General features: G+C 32.1%; 2 protein-coding genes across 7 annotated transcripts; one reads left to right on the forward strand and one right to left on the reverse strand.

Annotated features, from left to right (window-relative positions):
• Nucleotides 1–4,699: 4,699 nt before the first annotated feature.
• On the reverse strand, nucleotides 4,700–12,000 carry LOC118054980 (aminopeptidase M1). Of its 3 annotated transcripts, none has more exons than XM_035066750.2 (19): nucleotides 11,688–12,000; nucleotides 11,437–11,582; nucleotides 10,838–10,940; nucleotides 10,440–10,626; nucleotides 10,230–10,323; nucleotides 9,907–10,060; nucleotides 9,533–9,637; nucleotides 9,323–9,439; nucleotides 8,606–8,719; nucleotides 7,768–7,950; nucleotides 7,293–7,614; nucleotides 6,846–6,967; nucleotides 6,654–6,751; nucleotides 6,230–6,407; nucleotides 6,028–6,142; nucleotides 5,866–5,933; nucleotides 5,694–5,771; nucleotides 5,506–5,583; nucleotides 4,700–4,989 (listed from the first exon to the last, which is right to left on the reverse strand). In XM_035066750.2, exons 1-19 carry the CDS (start codon nucleotides 11,910–11,912, stop codon nucleotides 4,813–4,815), a joined length of 2,664 nt encoding a protein of 887 aa, XP_034922641.1. In that variant the 5' UTR covers nucleotides 11,913–12,000; the 3' UTR covers nucleotides 4,700–4,812. The 3 variants fall into 3 exon arrangements, with proteins under 3 accessions (XP_034922641.1, XP_034922640.1, XP_034922642.1); XM_035066749.2 differs by having other exon boundaries at nucleotides 11,437–11,585; XM_035066751.2 differs by having other exon boundaries at nucleotides 4,700–4,997; nucleotides 11,437–11,585.
• Nucleotides 12,001–16,710: 4,710 nt separating this feature from the next.
• On the forward strand, nucleotides 16,711–19,079 carry LOC118054979 (putative zinc finger protein CONSTANS-LIKE 11). Of its 4 annotated transcripts, none has more exons than XM_035066747.2 (5): nucleotides 16,711–16,901; nucleotides 17,117–17,854; nucleotides 17,942–18,169; nucleotides 18,287–18,646; nucleotides 18,736–19,079. In XM_035066747.2, exons 2-5 carry the CDS (start codon nucleotides 17,267–17,269, stop codon nucleotides 18,778–18,780), a joined length of 1,221 nt encoding a protein of 406 aa, XP_034922638.1. In that variant the 5' UTR covers nucleotides 16,711–16,901; nucleotides 17,117–17,266; the 3' UTR covers nucleotides 18,781–19,079. The 4 variants fall into 4 exon arrangements, with proteins under 4 accessions (XP_034922638.1, XP_073261871.1, XP_034922636.1 ...); XM_073405770.1 differs by having other exon boundaries at nucleotides 16,713–16,901; nucleotides 17,945–18,169; nucleotides 18,287–18,642; XM_035066745.2 differs by having other exon boundaries at nucleotides 16,715–16,901; nucleotides 18,287–18,642.
• The last annotated feature ends 6,444 nt before the right edge of the window (nucleotides 19,080–25,523 follow it).

Consider the following 25,523-nt stretch of genomic DNA (forward strand, 5'->3'; position numbering starts at 1 on the left):
TCATATAATGAAATTATTACCCCCAACATTTTGATTTTTTTTCATAGCAAGTAGTCTATTTGATTTTGAAAGGTGATGATTTATCAAGAAAAGCAAGCTAAGAGCTCCATCATCACTCCAAACTAGAAAGGATATCTAGCAAGGAAATACTTGGATCGGGATGAAAAAAACCACTTAAAGAGCTCTGAAACCAATTGGATCTAGAAGTTAAAAAAAATAAATAATGAATGATAAATTGATTAATTCTTATTTATTAACAAGACTTTTATACAAAATATTGATTCTAGAAAATCAACTAATATGTATAAAACACTCATATATACCTATGAATTTACCATGGTTCACATGCAAGAAACTCCTTGTCGAGGACATGTGCACCCTTAGAATTAGTCGGACCTTGACCCAGATACACAATGCTAATAAAAAAAAAAAAAAACTGCTATGGCTATATAATTTGTAATTTGTATATATGCATTTTCCAAAAACTAGTTCTATTAAAGGGAAATCAATATTTGTTTTTCTTAAATTTGATTAGAAGGATTCGTTTGATTTTTGATAACCTAGTTGTTGTTTCTTTTTAATCAAGAGCCATGAAGTAATCCAAATATATATTTTCTTGTCTTTGTGCTAGAAACATATTTATTGTCATTATTATAAGTTTTAATGTAGAGTTAAGAAGAAAATATTTGTATCATTCCAAGTACAACATTTGAGAAAATTAATAAGACCGTTTAAATAGAACTACAATAAATAATATATAAGTTAAACATTAGAGACTTAATCCTTGTCCTTATTTATTAATTTTAAACTTGCTTGTCTATCTTATATTAAGATGACATTAATTGAACATTAATTCACAAATAACCGTCATATTGCACCTGTTTTATCATCTAAGCCATATATGTCTATATATAGATGTAGGAGTATATGCTTCACCATCAAAATAGAATTTTAGCCCCAAATTATCTAAAAAGATCGCAATGGCAAGGTCTAATAACGTTTCATTCGCGGTGCTTCTGTTCTTGGGAATAATGTTAATAGCCTCTCCTATCCTTGCCATCGAGAATGAAGATGAATCAGCCGAAGTTGAATATATTGACAACGAAAATCTAGCTTCATCACCAGAAAGTTCCATGGAGATTTTGCCAGGTTTTCTGAAAAACTGTGCAAATACGATTTCAAAGCCTACTGGAGACAAAGTCTTCGATTACATATTTGGGGATGAAAAGAGCCTGGACTACGATACTTGTAGTGAAGTCATGGGATTAAAGAATGCCACGATGCTCTGGTTAAATATGTTGCTGAAGGACCATTGTTTAAGGCTAATTACAATTTTTATTTGAAAAGGGGCGATGACTTGTATAATATTTGCTTGGCTGTATTCGTGGATTAGAAAAGGCACATATTTCCTTTCGGTATTTATCAATGTCAAATGATTTTCTATATTGATTCTTTCGATATAGTATAATGTAATAATATGATACTGGTTAAATTAATTTTGCAAAAACTAGTTCTATTAAAGGGAAATCAATATTTGTTTTTCTTAAATTTAATTAGTAGGATTCGTTTGATTTTTGATAACGTAGTTGTTGTTTATTTTTAATTAAGAGCCATGAAGTAATCCAAATATATATTTTCTTGTCTTTGTGCTAGAAACATATTTATTGTCATTATTATAAGTTTTAATGTAGAGATAAGAAGAAAATATTTGTATCATTCCAAATACAACATTTGAGAAAATTAATAAGACCGTTTAAATAGAACGATAATAAATAATATATAAGTTAAACATTAGAGACTTAATCCTTGTACTTATTTATTAATTTTAAACTCGCTTGTCTATCTTATTTTAAGATGACGTTAATTGAACATTAATTCATAAATAATTTTCATATTGCACCTGTTTTATCATCAAAGTCATATATATATATGGCTTGGAGTATATGCTTCACCATCAGAATAGAATTTTAGCCCCAAATTATCTAAAAAGATCACAATGGCAAGTCTAACAACGTTTCATTCACGGTGCTTCTGTTCTTGGGAATAATGTTAATAGCCTCTCATATCCTTGCCATCGAGAATGAAGATGAATCAGCCGAAGTTGAATATATTGACAATGAAAATCTAGCTGCATCACCAGAAAGTTCCATGTAGATTTTGTCATGTTTTTTGAAAAATTATGCAAATACGATTTCAAAGCCTACTGGAGACAAAGTCTTTAATTACATATTTGGGGATGAAAAGAGCCTGGACTACGATACTTGTAGTGAAGTCAAGGGATCTGGTAAAGAATAGCACGATGCTCTGGTTAAATATGTTGCTAAAGGGCCAATGTTTAAGGCTAATTATGATTTTTATTTGAAAAGGGGTTAAAACCTATATAATATTTGCTTGTCTGTGTTCATGGGTTAGGGCATATATTTCTTTTTTGTTATTTATCAATTTCAATGATTTACTACATTGATTGTTTGAATACAATATTATATAATAATATGTCTGGTTGTGATATTTATTAAATTAATTTTACATCACTTGGTATTAAAATTAATTTCCTCTCACCTTGAATATACTCATGATCACATCTAATCATATTTTTGAAAAAAGAAGAAAAAAAAGGTCTTTTATATTTATTTCTATCATGAAGTTTTAATTTTTTGTTGTTGATCGTAAAAATAATATGATTTTGTTCAAATGAAGAACTCTAAACTTATAGTAAATGGATTGGTACTAACAAGTGTAATATCCTTGGGCTTTTTTAAAAATATTTTTGTATTTGATTTTAAAAATTAAAATTGATATTTGTGAAAATCCATGATTTAAATTTTAAAGAAAGAATATATATTTTTAGGTAAAATTATCTTATTATTCATGTATTTTGTTTTTGACTAAAATAAAATCAAGCTAACTTAAAAATTAGCAAGCTACTGTTCAACATGAACAATACCTAGCCGATAGGAGTGTGCTTCCAATCTCCACTATCCAGAATGAATACAATATCCAAGAATATAGCATATCCAAAAATACAAATGATCCAATGGTGGAAGAGAGAGGACTCGATCGGCGATCGAAGCTGCCCTGCAACGTATGTTTCCTTTTGTTTTTTAGGATATTTCTAATAACAAGTTCTGTCAAATAGAAATTGAAATTTTAAATCCCTCTAGTAAGTAATAGAGGCGTGTGAGAAGAACAATAAATCCAAAAACAAACATGATCCAACGGTTGATGCTGGAGATATAACCACTGGAGCATACTGCCTTCTATGGGTTGGCTCCTCCAAATTCTACACTTCTCTCACTCTAGCTAAAATTGCTCTATTGTTTCTCTCTTTTTGTTGGACTAGACAACCTCTTTGCTATTCTAAAGGCAATTTTTTTTCATTAGTTAAATTTTGTCCCTCATTTATATCTTTATGTATTTTATTTTATTTTTCACATAAAATATCTGGTTTTTCTGCTTAAAAGCCTAATCCTTACCAAACTCTAATTGAGTTGATATCTTAAATCAAGGTAGAACAACATATTAATAGACTTCATGCAAAATGTTATCCCAATCTGACGATTGGATTAAGAGCTCTCTCTTTAACGTAAAATCAATCAGTTCATGACTTTTCGTCAACAATCCAAATTTTCTTGTTCATCCTCATATAAATTATATCAATTATCCTTCTAAACCTTTAGAGTCATTTTATTATTTTGGAATATATTCATTTGAAAATTTCACCTTTATTTATTTATCAAGCTTATTATCGTTTCAAGGTAACGCCACTATTTTTAATCGGTGCTTGCACCTTTAGTCCTGCCTTTTCATTGCACTATCCTTTGTTACAATTTATTCTTTATTATCTCACTTATTTCTTATAAACACTTTATCATTTTTCTCATTATTTTATCCATTAAAACGTGCTATCAGTTTCTCAGTCGTTATGAATTCTAAACTAAATTTTATTTTATAGAGGTCATCTCCTCCATTATACATCACAATTATTTTTATTATCATTATTTATCTATTATTTCTTATCTTGGTTTTCATCACTCATCGAGATTTTACTATTTTCAGTCTTATATTTACGTATTTATATATTTAAATTATAAATTTTTAGGGTTCACATTTTTAAAGTATAAAATTACAAAAACTCAATTCCAAAAAATTTATTGTTTTTACATCGACATGCAAAAGCATACATTGAGTCTCCAAAAGGTGCCTAGAGGTTATTGATGGGCTTTAGGGCACAAAATTATGAAAAACTAGTTTTAACAGAAGTTATAGTTTTCACACCGGCATGCTAAAACATGCGTCTAGACCTTAAAATATATCTAAAATTGGTTAGTAGGCTTTCCAAAACAAAAAATCATGAAAAAAAAATATCTTACGGTTTTCAAATCAACATGCAAAAAAATATACATTTACACCTCAAAGTTGCTTAAAGTTGTGTGGGCTTTTTAAAGCATGAAATTATAAAACACCTTAATGGTTTTTGCACCAACATTAAAAATACATACATGTATCTAAAGTTGGCCAGTGGGATTTTTAAAGGATAAATTTATGAAAAACCAGTTGCACAAAATTTATAATTATTGCACTGACATTCAAAAACATACTATGGGATCTCGGATTGTGTGTCAAGCCTGCTTTCTAAAATAACATCAAATTGTTGATATTTTGTTAATATTGGATAAATTTAAATATATTAATATCAAGATTATTGAAAAAAACATCAAATTTGATGTTATTTTTTTAATCCAAACACACTTTTATGAAAACATCCACACCACGTTACCAAAACACAATCAAAAGTAGTACGAGGTATCATGCTTAGCAAGCTAGTCGTGAGATTACTTCTTCAAGGGAACTTTCTTGCTTTATGCTTTGAACCCACCTTGCCTTGATTCTTACTTGCTCTATGCTTTGCTTCAAATTCATTGCAATCCCTGGAGTTGCCCGAGTAGCAAAAAACTCTGTCACTTCATCAGCCTTTTCATTGCTGCAGAACTGCCAGACTAATTTAATTAGACAAATGATTGATTAGTCCTATAAATCTTGCAATTTGACCAACCAAAAACCCATCCCTACTTCAAGAAAATGTTTTTTCACATCATGGATTAGTTTAAGGATGACATTGTCACCAACCAGCCATGTGTCTGAAGGAAAAGATGCAGTTTTTAGAGGCAAGAACTTCAGATTCAATTGCGTTCTCCTCTGCATGCATATGTCCGAATCACCTAGTTGTTTTCGTAATGTTAGTGGAGAATTTGATCCATAACTTGACAACTGGGGATGAGATCATTGTATGCAGGGACCAAGAGGAGGTATTGCTAGAGAATTTTATCCATAATTTGATAACTGGGGATGATATGCAGGCACTACAAACGAAGCTATCCCTCTGTATGTTCAAGTACTAGGCATACAAGCACTGTCTTCAAGAAAGATTTTTGGGCTGACTTCCAAGAATTAGCTATGATGAATTGCATCTAAATATGGTTGATTAAAAAAAAAAAAAATACTTACTGGTGTGATGATATCTCTAATGAAATGGGTGATTAGAAGTCCATCACCATATTTGTTCAAGATTAGGTCCCAATTCTCCTGCATCAAAGACCAAAAATGCATGCCACAGAAGAATTATGCAGGATATTAGTATCTTCACAACACCTACTGATAATGCTTTCCCGAGTAATTAAATATTTCCTGCATACCTTCAACCATCTCCATGCTATTTCGCGGCCCTCTAAGCTAATTCCACCCAGTCCATAGATGATATCCTGATCCCGAACCTGAAAATATATTAAGACAAAATCAGTGACATGAACTAAAACCAGTAAGAAAATGGATGTCGTTATTTATATTTGCTAAGCGAAAGTGGGATACCTCATCAGACACCAACAGGTTCAGAACTTCTAGAACTATCTCCGAGTCTGGACATGAAGCTATACATCCTGCAATGTCAAAAATATGACATGTAATGTTCTATTTTTTTTTTTTCCTGAAAAACAAACACAGCATTTTAGCTTTAATGCTACCAAATCTCACCCAAAACACGTTCCTTCTCATGAACTGTATCGGCTTCTCTCAAAATTTTCAACAAGGACTCAAAACCATTTCTATTTGTGGTGCTAGCATTCCTCATTATAGCAATGTACGCAGCCTGCAATGAAACCGGATACTCTGCTATCATATTTGAAGAGGTTCACATAAGAATGAGAAATTGTCCTGCTTAAAGTTTATGTTTTACCTTTCTTGTATCAGCTGAAAGAAGAGGTGTGGCTCTGTCATCTAACAACGATTCAAACCGCTGCATTGCTTCACTGTGAGTTTTATCATGCCCAAAGGTAGCCAAGGCCTTGTATACTTCTCCTCTTAACATTGTATTTAAGTGGATCTCACCTGGAACCGATTCCCATCCTAATTTCCTGCAAGACATAATGAACACATGTGGCTTTTTAAATATCACAGAAAGAAACTTAGTCCAATATATGACACAACTTTGGAACAAAGAACAAAGCATGTTATTATAAACAAGGTTACAAGAAGACTGAAAAAGAAATCATAAGGGTGAAAGAGTTCAAGCTGACCCTTGAAAAATTGCAAGTTTTAGAAAAGCCAAAAGGTTTTCATTAAACATTTTCCTACTACATAATAATAATAATAATACTTACTCAGCAGAAAATAGGAGGAGGTTGATGAAAAAAGTTTTCAACTCATTCACTGCATCTGGGATGGCATCTATCGAGATCTCAACAACACTATAGCATACCTGTTTTGTGAGTTATTTGAGAGTCAGATGGCCACTGGTGTCCGTGTAAACATAAGAAACTTAAACTATTAATCAAATCACACAGTAAACTTACATCAATGAGTTTTGACAATACAGCATAATCCAGCTCTTTTCTGTATACATTCATCAAAGAAAGCAAAGATGATATTGATATTTCACAAGCCTGGCAAAGAGCAAATGCATCATCCAGAACCCCTGAAAATGTGTTAAAATAGATGTCATTCTACTTAATTTTGAGTTTATGATGTGAAAAAGACTTGGACATCCGTAAAATTTCGTGTTGTATACTCGCCAACAAGTACGCCTAGGGCCACCCAGCTCAAGTTATAGGGATTCATCAATTGCACCAACTACAGTATTGCTAGCAAGGAAAATAAACTGATTCGTTTGTTTCGAATGTAATGATAGTATGTAATCCACGTATGAGGAAAGTGTATGTTTCCACATTGTGATGAGTGCCAATCGATAGATAATCATCTAATGCAGCAGTTAGAGCTTAATAGCGACAATCCATGCATACCAAATTTATCTGTTGCCAACAAGCAATTTTTCTCTACTGCTTTCCTCAGTTGAGCTGCAAGTTTATCTTCATATTTTACTCTATAGAAACCACTCTGCTCAACGTTAACTTTGACCCATACAAACTCAGAACATTTCTCCTCGTTAGCTTCATTGAATGAGCCAGAATACCCATCAGAAGATGAAAAGAGCTCAGATACATCCACCTTTTCAAATTTTGACTCTAACAGGAAATTCTTGCGTCTGTTGTAAGAGCCAAGGAACAAAGTTATTGGAACAATCCATTTCCCCTCACCATGCAAACCAGACGACAGGAATTGTGACTGCAAGCACCGAATCAGGATTAGATATCCTCACTTATATGAGATCACCTCCAAGAGATTTTGGACAAAAAAAGTGAGTCCTGACCCCACAGTTATTGGTGAAAAGGAAAACCCTGCAACCAATTCGTGCTTTCTTATTAACCGGAAAGTTACCTGTTCAAATTCTAAGAAGTGGTCTTCAGATTTTACGGAAATGACTGGATATCCTTTTTGCTTTGTCCAGCTATCCATCATTTTGTTCACTTGAATACCAGATTCTGCTGAAAGAACGCTCCATAAATCTTCTGTCTTGGCATTTTTCCAAGCGTATTTTTCCATGTATGAGCTCAGGGCTTTCTAGTTTGAAAATGAAGTCAGATGGTTAAGCATGTAAACTATAGGAAGTTGCTTTCCAATTTATAGAAGAACAATAACATTCCGAAACGCAATCAAATACCAATCCCTTGACTCCCCCGTACTCGTTCAAAGTTTCTACAAAAGTAAGAACTTCACAATGACAAGCCTACCACCCAGCACAACTGTTAGATTACCATGACCCCTCAGGGAACTATAACCTTATTATTGAGTATATTTGTGATCTTAGTATCTATATATTACAGGAAAGCATGGAATTTCTGAACCAGTTGCAGGTAATTTTATCCCATTCGTACATACTTAAAGGGTTTCCAATAGCTACCCCAAAAAAAATTGTGAGACAAAGCTGATATAGGAAAAAAAAGATTTTGACTCCTATTGCATCATAGCAGACTTACAATACGTTCTACAGAGAGAAGACTGGGAATGAAAAGCAGTCCCTGACTGGTCTTAAATGAATCTCTGCACGAAATGCAATCATAACAAAACAAGCTCCCAGTATCGAATGACATATCCACATTATAAACATTCATGCATTGCTTCTTAAGATTTGACATTATAGGATATATCTTTTTTGGCTGAAATGATCCTCCCTAGAAATAGAGAATTGACTCTAAACTATCAAATAACCTCTCACCTGCAATATGCCATCCCCAAGATAGCCCTGCAACATTCTGATAACAGCTGATCCCTTCTTGTAGCTGATAGCATCGAAGATTTCATTCACTGAACGAGCTTGGTGTACCTCCACCTGAAAAGTATGACGTTTAAAGAACACAACTTATTTGGGTGGTGTAGTTGTACTTGAAACAGTGCATTGTCATGACCTTTTATATGGCTTATGCATATACCAGAAAGGATAAACTAATTTATTGATATTGTAAAACCCATATTCTTGGCACATAGACTTAATCCTAAAATTCAGCCCAAACTTACAGACTAAGCCACCAGTCGAGAGTTTCTGTTTATTCATTTTTTATTTGTATGCTTTGCTTGTTTGCACAATACTTTTCCTTATAGATTTGATTTAATATCTTAGAGCGCTCTACTAGTACACTATTTTGTATTTTATTAAATATAAAAAGTATTTTAATTATAAATTGTTTTAATGGTTTTGAGGAATATTTGAAAGTTGTGCAAATTTATATATATTTGTTTTATGATATGTAAGCTATGAGACTTGGTCGCAGGTGAAGTATCCTCATAACATTCTCATAATACTGCTCCTGGGTTGCTGTTCAGGGACTCAAAGTTCAGGCCGTGGCAGATATACTGGATCAACAATAAGTTAATTTGTTGAAATAGCATGCATGAACAACAGCAAATTCTTGCAAAACAATGAATTGCCCACTACCTCAATTGGATGCGATCCTTCTAGAGCATCGAGACGCAAGCCACCAGTTGTTTGCTGAAGAAACTGAGTCCATATTTTCCACTCAGGAAACAAGCCATCTGTTGCCATGTAACTAATCTGGAAATATGAAATCAGGTCAGGTCTGGTCACCCGTCACAAAGAAAAATATTGTAGCAAAGAGGAAGCTAAAGATCTCAAAGACTCAATTACCCATGTTGCAAAACCCTCATTTAGCCATAAATGAGTCCACCATTCCATTGTAACTAGATTGCCAAACCAATGATGGGCCACTTCATGCATTACAACAATTGTCATCTACAGCGAAGAAAAAGAATTCTCTTAAAAAGGAACACATAAAAGCCTAAGAATAACTCATTCTTCCACCTTACAGATCGCGATTTACGAGGAGGAGCAATGGAAGCAAGGTTAAGCTCCCATTTCCTTAGAAGCAATGGAAGTATGGTTTCAGGGAAAATTGTATCCTGGATGCATCATAAATCTCCGGAGAGAAGATGATGCTGAAAGCAAGTTGAATTTTCAAACAGCAGTAATAAAGCTAAAAGCAATTTCGCTGCATTACTTACTCTCTGCTTTCTAGCAGCTGTAGACTGCAAATCATCATATAGTAACTCATTTTCACGATAAATTATTAGACCATAATTCTCCATGGCCCCTCCAGAAAATTCAGGGACAGCAACCATGTCCAGCTTAGGAAGTGGGTAGGGCATTGAAAAGTACCTGAAAAAACTCCATCGCCAGGTTAGCATATCAATTTAACAAGTATCTATTTTGATTACTGTTCTCCAGAAAAACATCAATGCCCTGTGTGTGTTATTTGTTTCATTCGTACAATCACACGAACAAAACGGAATTCCTCACAAACATTAACAGAATGCAAATCACTTACTCAGCAAATAAATCAAGTGCCTTGACAGCAATACTTAGAGCATATTTCCCTTTGTTAGCCTGACCCAAAGGACAGTACACACGAACCTTGACCCCTGCATGCATGACCCATTCAGAGACATACAAGGTTGTAACATTCATAGTATTTGTGAAAATCAAACAATGCGATTTTCTAACACAACAGAACATAGCCTCGGATGTGCATACACACCATCAGCTGTCGTGTCTTCAACATAGTCGAATAACCCAATAACAACAGCCACCAAATAAGTTGACATGAGAGGAGACTCCTCGAAATAAACAGTCTTGACATTCCCATTAAGCTTTTCGTCGATGATTGGCATATTAGACAAAGCTATCAACTCCAACGGCAAATCTATGGTTATTTTGAACGTTGCCTGCTCAGCAAGATCAGTAATAACAGATGAACAAAATTCAGTCATCAGATGTGTAGCACAGAAGAAAAATTAAGGCACAAAATTACCATTACACAATAATAATAAATCTGCATGTGAATTGAACAGGCATGTTCCGAAAAATGCATGCAGCATACAAGAAAAAAAGTCAACAGTTTCAATTACAAGAAGGAACTTTAAGAGATTTTAATACCTTGAGCGCAGGTTCATCCCAGCATGGAAAACACCTCCTTGCGTCCACTGCTTCAAACTGAGTAACTGCCATATTCTTCTTCTGGTCTCCATCCATGTAAGTACTATTAAGATCAAATATCAAACAGTGAAATACACAGTAAATACAAATCCTCTTCTTCTTCTTCTTCTTCTTTTTTTGGTTTTGTTGGAAAGAAGTTTCAGATACCGTAGTATATGTTATAGTCCATTTACACTATTTGTTTTTTCTGCAAAAGATAAAGTAAATAGAATCAACAAGTTGTGATTCCCACTAATTTTATTTCCCATATTTTGGGAACTCAGAGCCAGTGACAAAATAATTGTTCTAGTTCTCAACTGAAACGACTACTTCCTTCTTGGCAATGAAGCTATCTGGAGCAGAAAAGGGTGTTCTTTTCTTTCTTGCATACTGTTGACAAGCATAGAGGAGTTAAGGTCCAATTATCTTGATGCATATTTGTGTAGAGGAGACTTCAGTTCTCTTCTTCTAGCTTCTTGTTGAAAATCATTTACAGCACAGGTTCACTTATTTACAATTAAGTTCATCCAAGACAGGACAGAGAGAAAAAGAGTACGTACCATCTGTAGAACCCTCTCAAATGCTCATTAAGAATCCCAGAAAAGTCAATCCTCAGCATTCCATCGCCAGCATTAAGTGTTTCTTCAAAGACCAGCAGAAGTACCTCATCATCATCATCCAAAACAAAATCACATGGACTAAACTGCTGCTGCAATATATATCAAGAAACAAAATGGTATCAAAGAAAGCCTTATGCCAAATTAATCTAAAGAACACCATTAGGTACTATGATCAAGCAAGGATTATTTACTTGGTTCTGAGAGTCAGTGAACAAGACTCCATGGATATTGAGTTCAAGAGCATTTAAGACAACGAACTTAGTGGGTTCAATGATTCTAAGGTCAATACATATGGTGCCAGAAAAGGTACAGACTGAAAGATAAGGTTTGAGGTGAAGGTCATAACGGTCAGGGATGGCAAACTTTGGTAATCTTGTTTGGCCTTTGAACTGCTTTATGTTCTGGTTCTGCTCCATTATTTTCTCCAAATCTCTCTTCTGAGTAACTGAGAGAGCGAGGAACTACAAAGGCTTTTTTTTTTATGAATATCTATAATTAAGTAAATCAATATCTACATGGGTTAACAAATGAATAAAAAATTAATAAATATAAATTAAAATATTTAATATTACAAAACGAGATATTACTGTAAACAATTGACTTTTCAACTACATTTTCCACCACTCCGGAGAGATGAGGCACACTGGAGGTGGCGAATGACATGACCATTGTCACGTCACAAAAACTGACCAGACCGCAACGTGATAGCCACGCAGTCCAAAGGAGATAACTATGCTGGATATTGAAGTACTTTTGTACTCTAGCATGATAAAATAATAATAATAATAATAATAATTCAATAAAAAAATATTTTAAAAATTAACATAATTTATAAAAATATGATTTACAACTTCCAAGTATCATATGTTAAAAACACATAATTTAATAAGAAGATATGAAAAAGAAAAATAACAAAAGATAGAAAAAGATCATAGAAGCACACTAAACTCTGATAATGACATCACTAGTATCTTTGAAAAGATCTTGATGAAACAAATTCAACAACACCAAAAAAAAATTATCAATGGTGAACAAGGTAGGCCACATGAGCAACTCAAAAGCAAATGAGTCCAACACCTTTACACGACTTGTGTGGCCTATTCAATCACCGTTTATAACATTTTTTATATTATTGAACTCGTTTTGTTAAGATCTTTCTAACGGTATCATTGATATCGTCATTAGAGATTCAGTGTGCCTTCAAGGTCATTTTTTTTATTATTATCCCCTCCTTTCCTCTTAATTTGTGAAGAGAGGAAAAAGTAAAAAAAAAAAATAGAAATAAAGAGATCTTGAAGGCATATCAAAGCTTCAATGACGATACAACCAATACCGTTGAAAAAATCTCGACAAGACGAGTCCAACGACATCAAAGAAGGTAAAAAAAAATGGTGAACGAAGTAGGTTACACAAGCTGTCTAAAGGTGTCGAAGCTTATTTGCCTTTGAGTTGTTCGTATGTCCCACTCCGATCACCATTGGTGACCTTTCTTGATGTTGTTAGATTTGTCTCATCATAATCTTTTTAACAATATTGGTTGTGTTATTATTAGAGTTTTGGTGTGCTTTCGAGGTCTTTTCATTCTTTCTTTTCTTTTTTTCTTTCTCCTAATCAAATCATGTTTCTTTCAAATTGCGACTTGTGAATCGTTGATGTCATTTGTGACTCTTTAAACTATGTTATTTTTATAAATATTTTTTAGAACGCTAGAAAAAAAAAACTCTTATGTTAAGTTTGAAATTAATGCGGGGCAAATGACATAACCATTGTCACATTTGCCGGGGATCTCATATCATTTTAGGTTTCTCGCTCAAATTCTTGCGGTGATATTTCAGGTTTACTTTATTCGTTTTGTTATGAATAAACTTATTTGCAATTGACAAGATTTTGTTGAGAAATTATTGGTATCAATTTCAATGTACCATTCTTCAATAAATCATTAAATTCAATAGACATAGCTTTTCTCCGTTTATAATCTTTGAGAGTCTGAGAAACATAAACAAGCTCAAGTGATAATTGAAATGGATTCTTGGTAGCTGAAAAATGATGAGATTGTATTTTTTTTTTAAGTTAAATAAAAAACAATAATGACAAAAAAAAGAAGTTAAATTGCAATTATTTTTTTAAAAAATAAGGGGAAAATACATTAAACAACAAAAAAAACTCGAATGTTGTGTCTTAACCTACCAAAACTTTTATCCGCACAAAGAACCAAACTAGGTCTAATAATTCTTTCTCACTTAAATTTATTATGCACTAAAATAAAGATTATAAAAGATTACAAAAAAAAAATGCCCTAAAAAAGATCTCAAGTGTACAAGCCTGGTGGCCCAGCGTGTTTGGGCCACTAAAAAAAGAGCCCAAACTCACGTGCTTAGGCCTTATATTTTTTTTTTTATCTCGTTAAAAGATGAACAACTTCTCATTCATTCCTATATATATAATAATTAGATAACATGTCGTCTGTTTATTCAGATTCCATCCACCATAGTAATGGCTAAAAAATTAGGACAAACTAATTCCCCTCTAATAACCTATTTTAACAAAATAATAATAATAATAAATCTAACAAACACCCTCAAAACACCCATAAATTAATTTAAGAAACCACCATTAAACTACTCTCTACAAATTAGACCCGTGGACACCAACATAAATCGATTTGGTGGTTGGAATATGTGAAAATAATGATTTTCTTTGTCTACACTGAAACTCGACGAAACTTTTTCTCTCATTCACAAACTAAGAAATTGAAAAATAATAAAAATAAAGTTTTATATCAAAATTAATTTTAAGCCCTTTAATACTTTCATTGTGTCTAGGTTTTGAGCTCACTTATTTGGTAATTTATAATTAATAGTATTCATTATTCATTGTTTAACTTTTTTTTTTAGTATATTCCATGCCCATAATCATTTAACCTCCGGTATATTGAATCTTGAACCATGGTCCAAGCATTGATTTTATTAGTGAATTCTTTGAACTTAAAATGGTTAGAAATACCTAAGTCAAAATCCATAAAACTCACTCAAATCAATTCTTCTTTGACTAGCAAGTTAAATGGCTAACCTCACTAGATTATCTACTATATTAATTAAAAACAAAGCTGATAGAGCTTAGCATTTCGCCGTGCACCAAAAGACTTGCCACTGTGGAATGAAATTCTAAAATGAATATTTTATCATTCTCAAACAAAACCATTCAACTAGAAATTATAAGCAAAACAGTCTTTTCCATAGAATTTATATGTCATTATCATATCAATTAAGGACAAGTTAGTCTTTTTCATAGAACTCGAGTTATTTTTTTTTCATCATTTTTTAAAATTAATTTTTTCTAGTTCATTCTTCAATATTTTGTTTTTTTAATAATTAAGCTTTATTTTTTTTTTCAATTCATGTCTTTATCAAGTTATCTCATTTTTATTCAATTTTTTGCTTTTAATTTAAAATTTTATTTAAGGCAATCAATAATTTATAGAAAAGAGGTTTTGGAGTGATTTGAAATAGGTTGTGTTTTTCTCATAGGTTAAATTACAACAATCATGAAATTTTAAAATTATAATGAACATCTTGTTAACTTTAAAAATTTATAATGGTTGTGATTTTGATGATAAAAACATAACAAAAATATTAATATTAATAATTATTGTTTTGAATTAACTACTATCAAAATGACATCTTGAATAAAATCATCACTTAAAAGTTTTTAGGATAAAATTTGGCTATTTAGTGATATTTCCTATCTCTTAAGGTAACTTTAACTTTTTGTTTTATACCTAAACTCGAAAAAGTCATCTGGAATGCTATAAATGCGTACCTATGAGCATAACCTTTCATTCTGAAAATTCCTTTCTATTTATTGAGTTGGTTTTTTTGCAAGACAAGACCATACATGTTCTTACCTTGAATTTTTAAACTTGATCAAATCTATCATTTTTTTTTTTGTCATATATATGGCAGCCTTAAATCGAAATTTTATTCATGTGGTTTAGACCACCTAGTATAGAATGTTAGGTTGTCTGTTTATTTTTGTATTTCAAAAATATTTTTGAAAAAAAATTAATTTTTTTTTATTTTTTTCTTTGCTTCAAATTAATATATATTTTTAATGTTTTTCAAATAATTTTGATTGTGCTGATATAAAAAATAATTTTAAAAAATTAAAAAAAAAACATATTTTGATACATTTTCAAGTGAAAAAAGTATTTTGAAAAACAATCAAAACTACACTCTCAAACAAGCATATATAAAAAATCCAAAACAATCTATTTTGAAAGAACAATCAATTAGTTTTAGCCATCTACATATAGAAATATGTGGCCTCACACTTTCAAAGGCGATGAAATCATAAAAATACTTGAAGTTATTACTTTAAAATGTTTCAATAAATAGTTATTATTTTAATTTAATTTAAACATAGTTAATTTTATTATAGTATGTATATTATGATTTTAATTATATATATATCAATTGCAAATTTAAATATATATTTAATATACATACTAATTTTTTTATTATATTTTTATTAAAAGCATGCTTATCTTGAATCTTATTTTTGTATATTTATAAATTTAAATATGTATACGCTCTAGGTTTTTATTAAATAAATATTTCTCATATTTTGCAAGCTCTTGTTACTATAAATTAAATATTATTGTTTAATAATCTAATATAATACAACATATATTTTAATAGCACCAAATCATAGAGTACAATTACCATGGCATCAACCTTCTCAAAACCACAACATTAAAAGCTCGCCTCTAAAACGTGATTGCGTTTTAAATTCTAGTTTTGTAAAAGTTAAAGTAATATATATATTTTATTTATTTTCTATATAAAAACTCATTTAACAATAATTTTAATAAAACATATATTTTCTTTAAAAAAAAACTAAAAACTTTTTCTTCAACTAATTTTTTTAAATCATAACAGCAAGTGTCAACAGAAATTTACCTGAAGCGTATCTTGAGGGCTGACTTGGCAATCTCTTTGTGACCCATTTTGCCACCAAACCCACCCTCATTTCACACCAATTTACAACACCTTGCCATTCCAATCCTTGGACCCCGCTTAACAAGCCTGACCACGCCATAATAAATCCTTCCCCTAATTAATCGTGTACATGTCCGCATAGAATCATTTCTTTAAGCCCACATCCTGACACGTGTCGAACACCCACTAATCCTAGGCAAAACGTGATTAAATAACTGACATCACCTAATTTCTGTATCGTGTCACAAATCAAGTAACAATATTGCTAGAGTTCTTCATTGATCATCGTCTTTGTTAATTAATCACTCTGTGCTTCGATTAATGGATTCGGAGATTCTTGAAATCATACTCACTTTGATTTAATCAAGTTAGAGGTGGAAATTCAGCATTTTATTTTTATTATTATCGGTAAGTGCCTTCCATTCACGCTGTCATTAAATATGTTCGATGTTCAGTGTTTTTGTTACATGATTGTAATAATGTTAATCTAGTTTTTTGATAATGATATTAGATTAGTCTTGAAGACTGTTCTTGTGGAGATCGGCGACCATTTTTTTTTTTCTGTGATTTAAATGGTTATGTGTTCTATTTTTTATTTTGCACGTTCTTGCTGCTTGTTTTAGAAATGGTGAAGGATTAGGGGACCCGTCGTCTATGGTTTCAAGATTAAAACAAAAAAGGCCGAATTTCCGCCACAAGTTTTAGCCTTAGGCGGTGCAGTTAGGGGAAATAATTGGTTGGTGATTAGTTTACAGGGGAGAAGAGAAGGAAGCATGGAATCTGTATGTGATTTTTGTGGAGTGGCAAGGGCAGTGGTTTACTGTAAACCAGATTCAGCAAAGCTGTGCCCGCACTGTGATGGATGCGTGCATTCGGCTAACTTTTTGTCGCGAAGGCATCCGCGTTCGCTGCTATGCGATAAGTGCAGCTCACAGCCGGCAATGGCACGGTGCTTGGATGAGAAGTTGTCTGTTTGTCAAGGCTGTGATTGCAGAGCAGATGGATGTTCAATCTTAGGGCATCAGCTCCGGGCGTTGGATTGTTATACAGGTTGCTACTCTTTGGCTGAGTTTCCGAAGATTTGGTCATCGGTTCTTCAGGGACCTTCTTCAGGAGCCCTTGATTCAGGACGGGATTCACTGAATTCTGTGCCAATAAATGAGAATTGCATTAGTTGGCTGGAGCGAGGGGAGAATGAGGGATCGTTTGGCTTGATCGCCTGCAAGTTGAATGAACTAGAATCTTGTTCCAAGCTTGAATCCTGGAGGGGGCCGCCGCGCATTATCATACCGAATCCTACCTACATGCCTTGTTCTACAGATCAAGTGCCTCTGTTGCCGGAGGTGTCAAACCTGCCGAAGGTAACCTTTCACACTGATCTTTTCTTAGCTGCTTCGTTCACAAGGAAAAGCTGGTTAAACCTAACTTAAACAGACCTTTTCAAGCAGCAGGGTTGTTCCATCTTTAAGGATATTGGACTTTCTGATGGTGAAGATATCTGTGAAGGTCTCAACTTGGACGACATACCATTGGACTTCGAAGACAGTGATGAAATATTTGGCTGTCCAGAAAGTCATAACAGATATCCATTTGAGGATGTAGGAAAAGAGTGCATGTTAATGGAGAAAAACTTATCAGTTACCGAGTCTAATGGCCCTATCGAGAATGCTATAGAGGTTTTCTCTGACTCTAATTTTCCTCTGAAGCCATCTTCAACCACATGCATGTTCGTTATTCTTTCCATTTCACACTAATCTGAGGTAGTCATTGGCATTATGTGTGTGCTTTTTCAGGTGTCATCATCGGGACAACAGGATTGTGTTGCCTTCCAATCATCTTGTGTTTCTGGTCCTGTTAGTGCAATACAGAACATAAGTGGTAATGCTAATTGCAGCATATTTACAAATCCTAGTTGCAGCAGAAACCTCCATCTAGGATTTCCTGCTGGTACTGGACAAGTTCATCCAAGCATGTCGCTTTCACTATCCAACATAATTGGTGAAAGTAGCGCTGCTGACTATCAAGATTGTGGATTATCGCCAATATTTCTGACTGGTGAATCACCATGGGAATCCCATTTGGATGCTAGCTCTCCACACGCAAGAGACAAGGCTAAGATGAGATACAACGAAAAGAAGAAGACACGAACGCAAGTACTTCAAAAATCTTTGTGGTCTTTTCTATGACAAATTATGCTTACTTTCAACTCTGAGAGATTCACTCAATTGTCATGTTATTGCAGTTTCAGAAAGCAAATCAGATATGCCTCTCGAAAAGCCAGGGCTGATACTCGAAAACGAGTAAAAGGTAGATTTGTTAAAGCTGGGGAAGCATAAGATCATGATCCTCTTCTGTCAAGCAATTTCCTAGCCAGATTACTTGTTTTTGGGGGGGATGTTCCAATCAAGCTGGTTTTTGGCATGCAATGGCATATCTTTAGCACTAGTATTCCCCTGGATTTTTTGAGTCGGACAAGCTGCTCACATTCCTGACAAGAACTGAGCTGCCGCAACCATCACTACTTGTTAAGCTTCTTCTTTTGGAGACCCTCTTTAGGTTTTCTTCCACCAACTTGCCTTGAGAAACATCATTTATTGCAATGCAGTCTATATTTTCTATTTTGGCCACTGTAGATTGCATATTATCTACCAGTTTATCTCTGTTCAATGTAATGAAGTTTTTGTTTTAGTTAAAGTTGTCTCACAAGTTAAAACCTTAAAGCTTCAATGGAAACCAAAAATGAACTTCTTTCAATAGCAGCTGATTCCATCACAAGGTTCAATCTTTTTTATTAGGATGACTTTAGGATTTTTAGGGGAAAGCCAGTTGTGAATTACTTTTTGAGGTCCAACCTCATCCCATACCAAATAAAATGTGGTTTGATTACCAAACACCTCAGTCTTGCTTTTATTATTAGCCGCAGTGCCAAACGGGCACTTAGCTTAAAACACCTTAGTATCTTTACAAGAAAGTACATGCAAAGGCATGGTTTATTCCACTGTTAGATTGAGGCATGACAAAAATGATACCAAAGCACCTTGATAATACTCAAATTAAAAAAAAAAAAAAAAATTAGCTCGAGATTGACACAGACTTTCTGATCTATCCAATCATGTCTCAACACACATTGTTATGTATTTTTTTTTTGGTTACTTTGAGTAACTTACAAATTTTTCATACTTACAATATGCTTGCACAATTTTTTCTATGTAGAGTAGATACTATTTTCTATACCAATAACATTATCATCACTAACATTTCCATCAATAATATTCAACAATGATATGGTGACATCACAACCAATATAGCCATCATGGCTAGCCAATAATAATACACCAATAACACGTTTCATTTACCATGAAAAAAAAGCTAAAGGGCAGTGTATATAAATACACCTGATTACTAGATAAAATCAATTTCCCATCCTTAGCCAAAACTCTATTTAGCCATAGAAAACTAGGCCAAGCAACATACATTCATATTCTAGCCATACAAATCGCCATAAAACCTAACCTTGCTATAAAAACCAGTTATGCCATTCTAGGTGTAGGCCATGAACTTTTTCTTTTCATACATATATTTCTCTTACATTTTTTTTTATACACACTACACTCTTTTTAAACTTGTTCACTTAGGAATTAGAGGGTTCCTTGTTCCAACATGAGACTTGATTTGTAGGAAAACTTGTGGACTCATAGTCAAGTTTAGTTACACTAACAGTACAATCATTAAAAATTCAATTTTTGTCTAAATTTTTTTTTACTTTCTCAGAGGCACCGTCCATGAAAATTGAACAAAAGCTAATTTATTTCCTCTCACCCATCAAATATTTCCATGGCTAACAAAATTTGAAGATAATGGGCAATAACATATCTCTCCATTATGAGAACTCTAGCCCCTCCAGCTCTTTAACAACTATCTCAACATGTAAGTGCTCAATATCGTTGTTCTAGACATATAGGAACAACATCACTTTCTTTCATTTCATCAAAAAGAAATTCAACTCATAGCTTCATTACATGTACATGGTACATAGAGGCAACTCTAGTTTTACAAATGAATATGACAAAATGATATTTTAAAAATATTAATTTGATATTTGTAATATGTCTTACCACTACACTTATTGAGGTATTTGTGATATTTCATGAAAAATATTTTGTAAATGAAAAGTGGTATGGGCACAAGGAATCCTAAGAAGTTATATCATTTTTACCATGATCATAATCACAACACTGAAGAATGTCATGTCTTGAAAAAAAATTTTTTTGAAAGATTGATCTTTAGAGGATACTTTCAGGCTTTCAGCAATATATGAAGAAGAAGATATAACATGAATAAACATGAAAAACCCTCATGATACATTACCCAAGATCAAATGATTTTCAAAATTATATCTTCATCTTTTGAACTTTTTGAATAAAAGCAATGAGTTTCTCCATAGGTCCAAGTAAAATCTCCACGACAATATTTTAATTTCTCCATTAAAATCTTCATGACTCTATGAAAAAGTTTTATGACAAGATCTCCATATCTTGATTGAAATATCCATTGCGAGATCTTCATTAAAATATGATAGCTCCTTACATGATACTTTAAAGCTAATCTTATGATTATAAAGAATTTTCTATTTTTTAGATAAAAAATGTTTTATGCGAAAACTTGATAAACTTAACTATATATCATTGCAGAAAAAACTTTCATATTAACAAAAACCACAAAGGTAATATATTTTTTATGCAAATGAAGGTAACATTTATATAATAAATATTTTATTCTCCTATTTTTACTAGTTAAAGTCTTCCAAAAATAATTGTTTGAAAGACTTGGTGGGTAAATGATGATACACTAATTGTTTTTAAAAAAAACATTACTCTAGCCAATTAAGTATGGCCCTAACACCCAGGATTTCACAAATAATTAGGCCAGCCTAAATGGTTGAAATTCCAGCCCAAATAGTTGGAATTTCAGCTTAATATAAACAAATCTTATCCCAAAAAACTTTTATATGTATTTTTTAGGTTCCTAAAAGTAATGTATATAAATTTTTAATGCACATAATTTTTTTACGCACACAAAACTTTCTCTATGCAAAATAATTATCTTTTTTCTGTGTTCATCATCAACATTTTAATCAATAGTATATAACAATTATGACATGAAATAATAAATACTTAATTAGCTAAGATTATCTTGTCTCATGGATCACAGCCTAGATAACATAAGATGATAAGGTGATGATGTGTATAATGATGCTCTTTATGCTGATACAGCTACCATTCTTCATCTCTCCGATATGTGATGTCATGCCATTTTTGTCGATGGTTGCTGCTGTTAATGTCGTGTAGAATATGTTGCTTCTGCTTGAAAGCACTTCGCACTTGGAATTTTCGAGGAAAGTGCCACCTGAATCATTATTTGTGTTCTTTAATTTAACATGTTCTTCTTTTGAATGGATTAATGGTTCAGATCATTTCTCTACAAACCAAAAAAAAAAAAAAACGTCTTAGAATGGAAGGATGAAAACTACGTGCAAAACGCAGAGACAAACAATCTCTTAATCACCACAAAAATTAAAGTTCTGGTTGATATTTTACTCCAAAAAAGCTGAGGAGGAAAATTAGAGATTTTGCAGGTACTCAAGGAGAATCACTTGCATATGAATGGTATTTTTTTTTTTTTTTTTTTTGTGAAAAATGACCATCTTAATAGCTTCGTTTACATTATATATCTATATAGAATGTACACACACTTGCAAAACTGTACAGAAAAGAAGTGATAAAATTAGAAAATCTCCAAAGAAAAGAAAAGAAAAACATTTTCTGATATAACTTAATTTCTTTATGAGGATTACATGGAGAACAATTTCAGGGATCCTCTAATTTTAATTATTTTTTTTTTTCTGATCACCCATTTATCCTGTCTGTGTCTCCCTCCTCTTTCCAGGAATAAAGCTGCTGTGGTCTCTGAATTGGATAAGCTGCAAATTAAAAACAGAAGTGACCAACTTAAACCTACTCGTAACCATTCTCATACGCATCCAAAACCATCAATGTGGCAATTTTGTGCTCCCTTTCAATAAACATCAAGAAACAAAAATCCATAACCATCTAGGTGGTGTCTAATAGTAAAAGCTTGGGACCAAGAGGTTTGTTTCCTCTGTGATCTCAGGTTTGAACCCTAAGTTGCTTATATGATGATCACTGGAGGCTTACATGGTCGTTAACTTCAGGGCCCGTGGGATTAGTTGAGGTGCGCGCAAGCTGGCCCGAACACCCACATTAAACTAAAAAAAAAAAAAAAAAAACAAAAATCCATGACCCAACACCAGAAAACGAAAGAAGAAGAAGAAGAAGAAGAAGGGGACATAGAAGGTGAAGGAAAGAAGAAGAATCAAAGAAACAAAAAGGGCATTTTAAGTGATCCAGAGCACTTCTTTTCAAGATTAGAAATACGATCCCTTCTTTCTCTCCAGCTCACAATAGTTGAAAGCATCACCTCAGTTGAAGCCCCAATTAGACATCTCTGTGTAAGATTTTGGCATGTGTTGCATAACATGTTTCTAACATGCCTGAGGGCTAAGAAATTAGCTCCATGCACCCATCTGTCACATTTTTGACATAGAAATGCATGATCTGCTTGACAGTACAATGTTGCCCTCGAGCCACACAGCTCACAACAAACCAATGATCTTGAGGTTGCATTAGGTGAAACAGCCTCCTTGTTGCAAGAACTAGCTTGGTCACTTCTCTCCTGATTACCTCTGCACATTTCTAGGAGCTCTCTCTCAGTATGGAATGGAGAGAAAGAAGGATTGAAAGAGGGGCCTTTATATAGAGCAACGTTCACATTCATTTCCATGGAAATGAAATGGTGGCTTACGAGCTTAGTTATAGTCTTAATAACCGGTTTAAGATCCAGGTTTTGAGTTTTAACCCGGTTATCAAGTTCGGTCAAAATTTTAAAGATAGTTTTAAGATTTGTTCTGATTCAAGAAGATTTGAATTTCAAGTTTTGGACAAGATTACCATATTGGTCAGGTCAATTTTTTTTTAAAAAAAAAAAAAATTAAAACGATATTATTTTAGTAAAAATAAAATAAAAGTTAATGAATTTGTAACCAGATTGATTTACCAAGTTTTTTTATTTTATTTTTTTTTAATTCAAATTTAATTTAAATCCTAAATTAATTAGATTTTAGATTAATCTCTCCAGCCAAACCAGTTTTAAAATTATGATTTTAGCACATGACGTCACGGCCTCTACATGACAAAATGGTCACTATTTTCCTTTGCTTATTGTCCTATCCTTCCCATCAGAATTTTTTGTCACGTCCACGCCTAGAAATTGAACTTGTGGCTGAGAAAAGTACTTTAAGGAAAGAATCTCAGGTGGGGTCAATTATATGTACTAAACGTCCTATTTTGGCAATTGAGAGCTAGAGATAATTGTTAATCCACTGGAAATTAGTGAAATATAAAAGCCTATTATAGATTTTGTTTTTATATTTTAAAAGTTTTTGTTTGAAAAAAAAAATTTTTTTTTTGTTATAGATTAATTTTATTTTGTGTTTTCAAAGTTAATTTTAAAATACTAACATTAAAAATAAAAAAAATATATTATTTTTAATGCATTTTTAAAAATACATTTTGAAAAATAATCACTACTATATTTTCAAACAGCATCTAAGTAAGATTAAAAAATGCGTGAAGTATTTTTTTCTAGATCTTTTAAAAAGTTTTATACTAATATATTAAAAACATTAAAAACTACTAAAAAAAAATACTAATTTAATGTTTTTAATATCAAATATATTTTTAAAACATGTTAAACACAATTCCAAATATAAAAATAAAATATGTAAATTAATTTATGAGATGCTTTGAAGGCAATTTATGAAGTATGATTTTTAGTGTTGTTGAGACTTGAGTGGATACCAAGTCAATTTTTCTGTTGATAAAGAAGAAGAGTGTTGTATGGCTAAGAATTAAAGCTTTATTAGAGGTGGGAACCGACCATCTTCCTTGCAATGTAGAACAACTGCATCGGCGTAAATTGATTTGACTAGTTTTTCTCCTTATTATCGAATACGGTTACAAAATTTAAGTGGGGGGTTACTGAATTAACCCTTTTTTTTTAGATTTTAAAATAAAAAATTTATTTTTAACAATTTTTTTATAAAAAAAAAACTCTTTTAATTGACTTGATTGGGTTAGTTGAATTTGAACAAATCAATCTAAATTTGACAATGTTAATTTTTAAATTAATTCAAAATAAAAATTAATCAAGTTTTGGATCAACATATTTTTTAAAATTTATTCCACTTCCATGGCTAAAACCACGATCGCAATCATTTGATACTATAATGTTTTTTCTAATTATAAATGTTTTAAAATTATAATAGTAATTATTTTTTAAAAGTATTTTATGTTTAAAAATATATTAAATTATATTTTTTTATTTTTAAAAATTATTTCTAAAATCAGTATTCAATAATATAAAAAATAATTTTTTAAAAAAAACATAGTTTTATGGCAGAGAAACAAAGGCAAAATCAGAGAGTAAAAGATAACATTAGGACATTAAAAACGTAAAGGGACTAAAGTGAGAAAAAATGGAAAGTATAGAAACTAAAAACACAATTAAACCTCTGTCTTTTCACATGGTACCAATTATTTTCAGAACCTCAATTCATTGCTGGAGTACGTGGAGAGCTGAGACTGGTTTGGATGTCCTCAATCCATACTTGGAAGCTTCGAGTTCATATTATATATATATATATATATATATATAGAAGAGAGAGACAATAAATAAAAAAATAAAAATATAAAACAACATTATTTTTTTATTTTATATTTTACAAGTGCATAAATTTAATTTTAAAAATTATTTATTTAATTTATTTTTATTTTTAATTAAATATTTTTTTTATATCTATTTATTTTATCCATAGACATTAAAAAAAAAAAAAACGCAATGGTATTGACTTATGGACGTATAATTTTCTAAATTGATGGCAATATAAATGTC

This window comes from Populus alba, chromosome 17 (genome assembly GCF_005239225.2).
Source record: "Populus alba chromosome 17, ASM523922v2, whole genome shotgun sequence".
Classification (NCBI taxonomy): domain Eukaryota; kingdom Viridiplantae; phylum Streptophyta; class Magnoliopsida; order Malpighiales; family Salicaceae; genus Populus; species Populus alba.

What these genes read in the sequence shown, in the direction of transcription:
- LOC118054980 (XM_035066749.2), bottom strand. Translation starts at nt 11,912, where the DNA reads ATGGAGCAGAACCAGAACATAAAGCAGTTCAAAGGCCAAACAAGATTA. An exon ending in GGGATGAACCTGCGCTCAAG is followed by an intron (nt 10,627 to 10,837) that starts GTATTAAAATCT and finishes CTTGCTGAGCAG; the next exon opens with GCAACGTTCAAAATAACCAT. An exon ending in AAGGATCGCATCCAATTGAG is followed by an intron (nt 8,720 to 9,322) that starts GTAGTGGGCAAT and finishes CATACTTTTCAG; the next exon opens with GTGGAGGTACACCAAGCTCG.
- LOC118054979 (XM_035066745.2), top strand. Translation starts at nt 17,267, where the DNA reads ATGGAATCTGTATGTGATTTTTGTGGAGTGGCAAGGGCAGTGGTTTAC. An exon ending in CTATCGAGAATGCTATAGAG is followed by an intron (nt 18,170 to 18,286) that starts GTTTTCTCTGAC and finishes GTGCTTTTTCAG; the next exon opens with GTGTCATCATCGGGACAACA. An exon ending in GAAAAGAAGAAGACACGAAC is followed by an intron (nt 18,643 to 18,735) that starts GCAAGTACTTCA and finishes ATGTTATTGCAG; the next exon opens with TTTCAGAAAGCAAATCAGAT.